This window comes from Lycium barbarum, chromosome 9 (assembly GCF_019175385.1).
Source record: "Lycium barbarum isolate Lr01 chromosome 9, ASM1917538v2, whole genome shotgun sequence".
Taxonomy (NCBI): domain Eukaryota; kingdom Viridiplantae; phylum Streptophyta; class Magnoliopsida; order Solanales; family Solanaceae; genus Lycium; species Lycium barbarum.
Window position 1 is genome coordinate 21128620 of NC_083345.1, and position 11448 is coordinate 21140067.

General features: G+C 32.6%; 1 protein-coding gene and 1 pseudogene across 1 annotated transcript; both read left to right on the forward strand.

Annotated features, from left to right (window-relative positions):
• Window positions 1-1508: 1508 nt before the first annotated feature.
• LOC132611745 (uncharacterized mitochondrial protein AtMg00810-like) lies at window positions 1509-2390 on the forward strand. Its single transcript, XM_060326126.1, has one exon. The coding sequence runs from the start codon at window positions 1509-1511 to the stop codon at window positions 2388-2390; it is 882 nt and encodes a 293-aa protein (XP_060182109.1).
• Window positions 2391-5427: 3037 nt separating this feature from the next.
• Window positions 5428-11210, forward strand: LOC132611220 (cytochrome P450 CYP82D47-like; annotated as a pseudogene).
• Window positions 11211-11448: the final 238 nt, after the last annotated feature.

Consider the following 11448-nt stretch of genomic DNA (forward strand, 5'->3'; position numbering starts at 1 on the left):
CCGAATTTTTCAAATGACACCTATTTTCAACATCAAAATTTTTAGTGACTTTCTTAGCCTTTTTAATTAACATTAAGTCCGCCCGGTTAACCATTGTTAATGGATCTTAAAGGATGCTTAATACCTTCCCTTTAGATTAATTGAACCCTTACCTAGAATCTTTTGGTTTCGTAGATTTTAAAATAGAGTTAACTTTAGACAATTACTTTAATAAACTTTAGGTGTCCTAATTCACCATAATAATTAGGTGGCGACTCCTTAACTTTAATTAACCCCGGAATTACCGGAATGTTGTAAACCATTTTTCCTCCAGTTAAAATGGGGTACAACAATATATCTAATGCCTAAAAACAAATAATTAGAAAGAAAATTTTAATTGCATGAAAATTAGGCCTTAATTATTTTATTAAAATAATTTTAAAAAGTCGGTCAAATTGTTAATGGGCCTAAAATGTCCTTAATTAATTATCCTAGCGTAATTATTTCAATTATGTCCTTTTTAACAATTTTGGAAATTAAATTAAACTTATTATTTCAAATAAAAATGTTAACAGCCTGATTTTGCAAAATAACTCTAATTTCTTTAAATTATGAACTGACTAATTTAATTGTGGCCAAGACAAAAATTATATTTATACAAAAAGGATCAATTTGCAGTAACTATCACTTAATTAATTAATTAGCCTAATTAAAACACATAAGGGCAACTATGCCTATTTTGACAAATCTTGCAGATTGTATAAAAATTAGAAGTTTAAAAGGTTAAATAGTTAATTACTTAAATTATTTAAATCATTCAAACTTTCAAAGATAAAATAAAAACGAAAGAAGTATTTGCAAAATAATTTTAAATAATTAAATAAGAACCCTTCCTCCCTCTCTTTTTCTTTTTAATTAAATTTAACAAAATCTAATAAAATAACCTGAAAATACTCATTAATCTCTAAATAAAAATATGATGCATGAAAATCCCTTTTTGTTAATTTAAGGGGAAGAAATATTGATCTGGACAATTTATAAAAATCATTTAAGGCTGTTAAAAATGCTCAGCTCATTTATTTATTATTCGGGGACTCTGAGTGATTGAAATAAATTACGAGAGATCAAAAATTAGGTGTCAACACCCTCCCCCATGAGGCCTTCATTCCACATGTCCAATTGACTTGCGATTATAGGCTCAAATTTCATCCTTAGCCTTGAATTGCATCCTTAGCCAAAACTTGCAACCTTTAGCCACAATTTGTACTTCTAACCCTCTTGTACTTCTAGCCACTTTGTGTAGTAGCCTTCTCCATCTATTCCCAAGCTATCTCCCAAAGGTTGTAAACTCGAGAGGCCTTCTCTTCAAGCTCATCCAACGTTTTCCTCTTCATGAATAAGGCTTGTAGCTCTTGGAGTTCCCTTGCTTGACTCTGAGTGAAGGGTCTTGATCTTGTTGGGATCATATCAACCTGTTTACAAGAAAGGTAGATAAAGGAACTGTAATCATCCTAGTATATGTGGATGACATGTTGGTTACTGGTGATAGTCTAAAAATGATTGAAGAAAGCAAAAGTGAACTACAACAAATATTCCAAATGAAGGACCTAGGGGAATTGAAGTACTTTCTAGGAATAGAATTTGCTAGATCAAAGGAAAGAATTTTGATGCACCAAAGAAAATACTCATTAGAACTCATCTCAGAGTTGGGATTGTCAGCTGCTAGGCCAATATGTACTCCAATTGACATCAATGTGAAGCTGACAACAAAGGAATATAATGACTATCTGAAGAACAACAATGCAAAACAATTGAAGGGTAACAATGCAAAAGAACCACTACTATCAGATGTAGGCTCATACCAAAGACTGATAGGCAAATTACTACATCTTACAGTTACAAGACTAGATATTTCCTTTAGTGTGCAAACTTTGAGTCAATATCTTCAACAACCAAAGAAGTCACACATGGAACCAGCTACAAGAATTGTTAGATACATTAAGAATCAGCCAGGACAAGGAGTGTTGATTTCCAACAAACCAATTCAAGAAGTAACGGCATTTTGTGATGCTGATTGGTCAGCCTGCACACACACTAGAAGATCTGTGTCAGGATTCCTTATCAAACTAGGAGAATCATTAGTATCCTCGAAATCCAAGAAGCAAACAACTATTTCCAGAAGTTCTGCAAAGGCTGAGTATAGGAGTATGACAATAACAGTTTCAGAACTCACATGGCTATTGGGATTACTCAAAGAACTAGAAGCTGAAGTTAAACTGCCTGTCAATATCTACAGTGACAGTAAATCAACAATACAAATAGAAGCAAATCCAATCTTTCATGAGAGGACAAAGCATATTGAGATAGACAGACACTTCATTAGAGAAAAAATTCAACAAGGATTTATGTAGCCAATTTACATGTCAACCAAAGACCAACCTACAGACATCTTAACTAAATGACTTGTAAAACCTCAACATCAACATCTTGTTTCCAAGTTAGGTGTGTTAAACATATTCAAGGCACCTAACTTGAGGGGAGTGTTGAAAGAAATGAAGATTAAAGACTGAAGGGTAGTTTGTAAATACAGTAATACACTAAAGGGTAGTTTTGTAAATACAGTAAATACACAGTTTTCACAATATTAGTTAAGTTAGTTATGAGGTAGTTATAAGTCAAGTTAGTTAGTTAGTTAACAACTTCCAAGTTGTTCATTATGTAGATTAGGGATTCATCACATTGTGTGTATTATATATATATATATATGAATCCTACTTATTGTAAACACAAGTAAATTCATACACTACACTGAATACGTCCATTTCTCTTATCTCGGCTAATTGCCTCTTCTTCCTTCTTCCTTCTTCTCTTCTTCTCTTCTTTTCTCTTCTTTTTGCTTGATTCTTGATGAACTCATATTGAGTTCTGAATCATTTCACTATGCAACAACTTTGCACGTTCAGGCGCTAGCTACTGAATTTACATTCGAGAATCCAAGTCATTCAAATTGAATAGGATGATTGTTCATTAATTTGAGCTTGTACTTTTCCCTTTGGGATTTTCAATTGCTCATTACACATGTATTCTACTATTGCATGTAATGTACCATTTTACAAAACTTGTGTTGATTTATATGGGACACGCGTGTCCAGAAACTCTATATATATATATATATATATATATATATATATATATATATATATATATATATATATATATATATATATACGGAAAAGGCTCAAATATGTCATTCAACTATCGGAAATGACTCATTTATGCCACTCGTCAATAGTTTGGCTCATTTATGCCATCAAACTATCGGAAATAGCTCATTTATGCCATCGAACTATAGGAAATGGCTCATTTATGCCACTTATCAATATTTTGACTCGTTTATGACATCATTCGTTACCAAAATGACTCATCCATGCCATTTTTTATTAACACCGGTTTTATAATACCAGATATGACACATGACATTCAATTAGAGGTCTATGTCGTTTAATTAAACCAGCCCAATTTTAAATACCAAATTAATAAAATATCCGACCCATACACCTTACCCACCCACAACCATAATCTAGTTGGAGGCCACGTGTCATATGTGGTATTGTAAAACCAGCTTTACTGAAATATGGCATGGATGAGTCATTTTTATTAACGGGCGATGGCATAAATGAGTCAAACTATTGATGACTGACATAAATCAGTGTTTAAAAAGGCAGGGGCGTAAGGCGAGGCGTTTTACATATGCCTCGGTGAGGCGTAAGCCCCGAGGCACGGGGCGTAAGCCCCATGGGTATTTAATTTTTTGTATTTCATAAAATAATATAATTATAATAAATATTTTTAAATAGGTAAAATTACATAAAAAAATAAAAGAAAAGTGTGTATATATAACCTTACAAGTATAAACAATACAATGAAATAAAAGCTATTATGAAATGCAAATCAACTCTAACATCTTAACTTTCAAACAATGAAAAAATCACAATTTGTTAAAACAATATTACTATCATTCTATTCATTGTATCTCCCTATAAACAACTTTATCAGTATTATAATTGAAACGTAACTCCTTCATGAATAAAAATAAAATTACTTTCAAATAGAGAAATAATAAAATATGATAATTTTGATACATAGGACAAAAGACCAATGTCAAGTGAAAATTCACAATTCGGTTATGTATTCTTAAAAGAAATATTAAGTGATATTCACCCTCACGATGTTCTCATATAGTAAATATGCAATACTACGACTTGTTATTTGAGTTATACCCAATCTTCTTATTTCGGTAATGAAAAATTATTAAGTATCAATCATTTGTTAAAGAATTATGAGGGTCAACGGTTTTAATTAAGGAATTTAACATATAATTGTGTAAGAACTGTTAGGCGAGCCCGGAGCGTTGGGCGTTAGGCGTGTTTAGGGCGTACAATCGGGCGCTTAGGGCGTAAGCCTCGCAGGAATTAAGCCCCGCACGTGCCCTGGGGCATTTTGCTAGTGCCCCACCTCGGGGCGAGCCCCGAGGCGAGTCCCAAAACTGCCTTTTAAAACACTGGCATAAATGAGCCATTTCCTATAGTTCGATGGCATAAATGAGTCATTTCCTATACTTCGATGGTATAAATGAGCTAAACTATTGACGAGTGGCATAAATGAGTCATTTCCGATAGTAGGATGACATATTTGAGCCTTTTCCGATATATATATATATATATATATATATATAGTTGCGGGAAACGCGAACAAATTCACTGGTACTTACTACTATATAAGATTGAAAATCAGTAAAATTGACTATCAAAGCTTTTTGGGACACTAGAATTACGAGTAAGAGGGAGTACTTACTTATAAATGGATATTTAATGGGAGATAGTGTCAACATACAGATCATTTTTAGTAATGTGACTCACAAATAAAAAAGTAACAAAAACATGTTATTCACAAGGCGGCTTGCTTGATTACCTGACGCAGTTTGCAGCTAAACTAAACATCAAAACGTGGATCAAATGCGAAAACTAATACTACTAATTACTTATAAATTCATTTTCTAAAATGCAAACTATTTTTGGATCATCTAATTTTAATAAGGAGGACAAGTAAAACGGCTGGAGGGAGTGATATATACTTTTGGAGATCAAAATTAAAGTCAATTTGAATTTAAAGAATGCAGTAAAAATTAAGCCATGGGGAAAATAAAAAAAGCCATACCCCGGCGGCTATATTCATAATTCATGTACTTCAGTTAAATTCATCCCCACAGTACTAGTTGTCTAGGTCATGGTCCCAGATTGGTACCTCTTTCAATTTTAGGCCACAAAAAATTCTAAAGCTTCTAGCCCCTTGAACCCCCAGTTCAATTATAAATACGCTTATCTGATCTCATACTTTTTAACAACAAAATATTCCCATGCACTACTAGCTAGCTCTACATTAGTCAATATGCATTTTCTTTCTCAACTCCTAGCACTATTTGTTCCTTTGTTCCTTTGTCCTTAGCCTTTTTTGTCGCTCGCAAATACAAAATTTGAAACAGATCAAGCGCCCATAATGCAAAGAGTAATAGTACTACTATATCAGCTATTGGTGCACCTAAGGTTCCAGGCTCGTGGCCTATCATAGGTCATCTCCATCTACTTAACGGGCAACTTCCCGTCTGTCGAACCCTTGGTCTCATGGCTGATAAATATGGACCCATTTTTCAACTTCAACTTGGAGCCCGTCCAGCTCTTGTTGTTAGCAGTTGGGAAATGGTTAAAAATTGCTTCACAAATGACAATGACAAAATATTTGCAACTCGACCAAGTATGGCATTAAGCAAGTACTTTTACAACGGCAAAGTTTTTGCTTTTGCACCTTACGGACCATACTGGCGTGACATTCGTAAAATGGTAACTCTTGAACTCTTAACCAACACTCAACTTGAGAAACTGAAACATGTCCGTACATCAGAAGTGAATTGTTGTATTAAAGAATTGTACTACTCAAATTTTAGTAATAATAGTAACGATTTTCCTGCACAAGTGAACCTGAGTAGCTGGTTTGAGCACATAACGTTTAATATAATCATCAGAATGCTTGCTGGGAAGCGATTTTCAGGCAGCGTAAATGAGAAGAGTGGAACAGAGGAAATACAATTCATAAAATCAATAAAGAAAGCGTTGTTACTCCTTGGAACTTTCATTGTTTCCGATGCAATTCCGTCACTTGAATGGATGGATATTGGTGGACACATTAAAGCCATGAAACAGACCTTTAAAGAAGTTGATAGTGTATTTGATAGCTGGTTAAAAGAACACATCCAGAAAAGAAAAGATTGTGATATTATAAATTCAACTGGAGACCAATCTGATTTTATCGATGTGATGCTTTCGACTCTACCTGAGGAACCATGGAGTCTGGATACGACCGTGATGCCATTATCAAGGCAACAACGTTGGTAAGCTGTTATTTGTCCCTTTATCACGAATATATGTTGCGAAATTTCTTTTACGTAATTCTTTGTTTTGAAAAGTCACCTAGTTCACATACTATTCCCTCTGTCGGTCTGTCCAATGTGTTGTTCTTTAGCCAAATATATGCAAGAAAAAACGGGACCAAATATTTTAGATAGAACAAAATTAATCTGGATAGGACATTATATTGGGCACTGATAAAATCGACTACCAATTATGCTCTGTGTAAAACTAAAATTCTGAGAAAGATGAAGTACTCTCAATCTCTCCCTTTATCTGGCACACTTTCTTTTTAGTCTGTTATGAAAAAAATGTCATATTTCGATACAATTAAATTTTTTATTTTACATTAATTAGATGATTTATAGTCACACAAATGTTTAATTAAATGTTTGTTTCAAATCACAAGTTTCAAAAAAATTCTTTTAAAAAAAAAAAGTTGTATCTAGTTAAATCATACCACATAAATAAGGATGCTACTAGAAAAACTCAAATTACATGGAGATTTTTCTGGGGATTATACAAGAAATTTCGCAAGTAATTAAGTTTCCTGCGAATTTTCATGCCAAAAAGAATCCGAAGTAAAAACCTTTGTGGGTAATTATTATCTGGAAATTTTTTCCTCAGGTAATTCCTGGAGGATCTTCATGCGAAAATCTAAAAATTCCTAATTTCTAGAATTTTTACCTGAGGATATGATTTCCCTCGATAATTTCGCAAGTAAATTTAGCGTCACTTAGCGCCAAAATATTACATGGGGATATTTATGGGAAAATAATCCCCAAGTATCATATTCCTAGGCAATTCCGCAGGTAAACAACAAAAAATATAAAAACTTTTATTTGCTTTGAGAACCTCTAGGAAAATCCCCAGATAATGGTACTTGCAAATTTACCTGGGGATTATTTCTTGGGGATTTACCTGGCGAGTTTATTATCTGAGAAATTTCTTGGGGATTTTGTTGCTGTGAATTTAGCTAGGGATTATTTCTTGGGAATTTATCTGAGGATTTTATTACATGCGGAATTACATGGAAATTTTGTTGCTGCGATTTTAGTCGGGGATTATTTCTTGAGGATTTAATTAGGGATTTTATTACCTAGGGATTTTGTTTCTGCAATTTTTGCTGGGGATTATTTCTTGAAAATTTACCTAAAAATTCTATTACCTGCGAAATTACCTAGGGATTTTGTTGCTGCAATTTTAGTTGGGGATTTACCCGTGGATTGTATTACCTAAAAAATTGCCTATGAATTTTATTGCCATGATTTAGGTAAATATAGTTAAAATGTTGATCCCTTGATGTGACATATGGTTTGGATGGAAGGGTTGGTTACTACTTTTTGTTTCGAGCCAATTCAATAAGAAAATAATTGTAATAATTTTTTTAATAATCAAGAATTTAATATGACTAACATAAAAGTATAACAAAGAAAAACGGTATGATAACATTTAACATTTTTCAGCTAATATCATCATAAAATATACTAAATATGCATTATTGAACAATTTAAGTTTAATTCTTAAGTAGAGAAGCAAATAAGTTACATTTGTTATTAATATATATGATGTAACAAATATTTAACTATCTTATTCTACTCATGTTATTTGTTCACATATATTTGAAATGATGGAATTCAAATATGGTATATATGTTGCTAAGGTGATATTAGTTTGTAAACATTTGTATTGACACTTATGTATCAAGTGATTTTATGATTTTATTTCCACTCTATTTCTTGATTAACTTTTTAGTTGCATTATTGAAGTGATTTATTGATTGTTTGGCTAACACTACAAGAAAATATAGAAATAGCAACAAAAAATTTAATATTTGGCAACAACTTAGTTTTCTTGTTGGCAAATGAACTTTTTTATTGCCATAGTATTGATTATTATTGCAAAAAGTACTTTTGGCAACAACAACAAAAGTTGTTGCGCGTTATTGCAATAACAGCCGTTAGGAAAAGTCTATGTAACAAAAAAAAATTGTTACCAAATATTGATTATTATTGCAAAAAGTACTTTTTGCAACAATAATCAATCTACGGCAACAAAAATAAAAATAAAAAATTGTTGCCAAATATATTTTTTCTTGTAGTGATATAAGTTTCTAAAACCAACTCATTTTATAAAGTGTTTTTTTTTTAAAGTGCTTTTCAAAAAGAGTATTTTTGTTGAGAAACAGTTTGTGTTCAACCAATTAATTTAAAAGATACTTTTGAGCAGCAATTAGTATTTGACCAAACTTTTACAAAGTGCATCTAATTGTATTTTTTCAAAAGTGTTTTTCAAAAAAGTGATTTTGGGGAAAAATTATCTTTTTTAGCTTATAAAAACCAGCTTTTTCTATTTTCCCAAAATCACTTATTTTCTCCTAAAAGCATGGGCAAACACTTGACTCTTTGGGAAGAAAAAAAAAACAAGCACTTTTGAGTTTTGGCCTTACAAAAGCTTAGTCAAGCAGGTTATTAATCTGCATCCATTGATAGAATTGGCGGGACTTTTTTATTTTTACTAATTACATAATCACGTATTTAATCCTTGTTAATTACGTCACTTTTCATCTAAGAAATGAATGAAATTTGTCATTCCCCGTATATACTAAATGGAATTTTGTAAAAATAACTAAGAATATTTTATAATTATAAGTTATGTAGCCGTAATTTGATCCACTTACTTTAACTTGAAATAAAGTTTTTATTTGATTTGTCAAATACTTTTTTAATGCATCTTTCCTCAAACAAACAAACAAAATAATAAAGACAAAAAATTAGTGAAATAAAAAAACTCAAGAGAGAAACGACAATGACTAGACAAACTCGTCCCACATCGGGTTGAGTATTGGAAACTTCCGCACAATATAATGCTTTGGTGCAAAACTACCCCACAGATGTTCTGTGGGCTTTTGTTCTTGCAAGTTCTTATTAATTTCTAGAACAAAGGGAAATATGTCAAGCTTACTATAATTCCCCAAGAAAATTTCAATTTTTTCCAAATTTTTGCCAAAAATTTCAATTTTTTCCAAATTTTTGCCAAAAATTTCATGCGATTTTTTAGAATTTGTTACGAAAAAATCCGCACGTAATTAATTACCTAGGGATTTTTAATCTTCATTTAACTTTCCTTGGGATTTTTAAATCCACAGGTAATAATTATCCACAAAGGTTTTTCCTTCGGATTCTTTTTGGCAGGAAAATTCACAGGAAACTTAAATGAGATTATGAAAATCTCCAAGAAAATTTCATTTTTTTCCAAATTTTTGACAAAAATTTCATGCGATTTTTTAGAATTTGTTACGAAAAAATCCGCATGTAATTAATTATGGGATTTTTAATCTTCATTTAACTTTCCTTGGGATTTTTAAATCCACAGGTAATAATTATCCAGAAAGTTTTTTCCTTCGGATTATTTTTGGCAGAAAAATTCGCAGGAAACTTAATTACCTGCAAATTCTCTTGTATAATCCCCAGAAAAATTCCCATGTAATTTGAGTTTTTCTAGTAGAATTATATTCATAGCATATTGATATACGATGGAACAGGATAGTTTATCTTGTTTTAATTTATACCATTGTAAGTATCAGCTAAACTAGACCAGGGGCGGAGCCAGGATTCCGACGAAGGGTGTTCATATTTTAGGACAGGGGATGTGTGAGCGATAGTTTGCACACCCTTAGCCGCTAGGCTATGGGCTTGCCCATCGGTCTATCCGTCCGAAAATCTGAATCTTTTTTTATGTTGTTTGAAAATTAGTTTGTCCTACGTACTTTAGACTTAAACTGGACATATAAATAAATTCATTTCTTTTTCTTAAAAAATGGATATTCAAAATTGTATTCGCAATATAGTACTGAAGGAGTTATCTTTTATAAAGCATATCATCTTTCAATTTATTAAAATGGCTAGTTGTTATTTCAAATTTCCAATCACCTGGCTAACATCTTATTATTCATTTGCGAATTGGCTGATCAGATACTTATCATGACGGCCTCAGAGACCACTGCAGACGCATTAATATGGGCACTGTCTCTGCTAATGAACGACACTCGCTCATTGAAATTAGCCCATAACGAGCTAGATGAGCACGTAGGAAGAAACAGATGGGTTGAAGAATCAGACATCAAGAACCTCCCCTATTTACAAGCCATAATAAAAGAAACCTTACGTCTTTATCCACCTGGTCCTTTATCAGGGCCTCGAGAGGCCACCGAAGACTGTTTCGTAGGTAAGTACCATATTCGAAAAGGCACTCGTTTGACTGTCAACCTATGGAAGCTTCAACGAGACTCGCAAATCTGGGAGGATCCGGATGAGTTTAAACCGGAGAGGTGGTTTATGAAGGAACACGCGAATATCAATTTTAGAGGACAGAGTTTTGAGTATATTCCGTTTAGCTCTGGAAGAAGAATGTGTCCTGGTTTGATGTTTGGCACCCAAGTGGTGCATTTGACACTAGCAAGATTACTTCATGGATTCAATATTTCGATGTCGTGAGGATTTGGGCATTGCCTTGCCTAAATTGAAGCCTCTTCAACCACTTCTTTCTCCCAGGCTGGCTGTGGAACTGTACCAAAGTCTTTGAGCAAGTAAACTATCAAATAAGTAGTACTAGTATACTGTGTGTTTATTTCAGTATAAAAGGATAATGCATAATGCAATATGAAGTGTGATATCAGAACCAAAATGTTTAATTTTGGGATAAGTCATTGATTCCTTGTATTTATAAATAAGACTTTTATGTTTTTAAATTACAAAAAATATACTCTTCGTCTTGATTTTCTATTATTGAAATACTTCAAAATATATAATTGAACAATTATGATTAAAAACGTGAAAATGTACAAAAAGAAGATATGTTGTTGCAAAAGGTAACTCTATCGTCGATCTTGACAATTCAAGCGGAGTGCTCTTTGTTGGAAATAAGGGTCCACACTCCACACATATATAATGGTTGCAAAAATCCAGCCACGTTCATCTAGTCTTGCGCTTCCGCTACCCGAAGAATT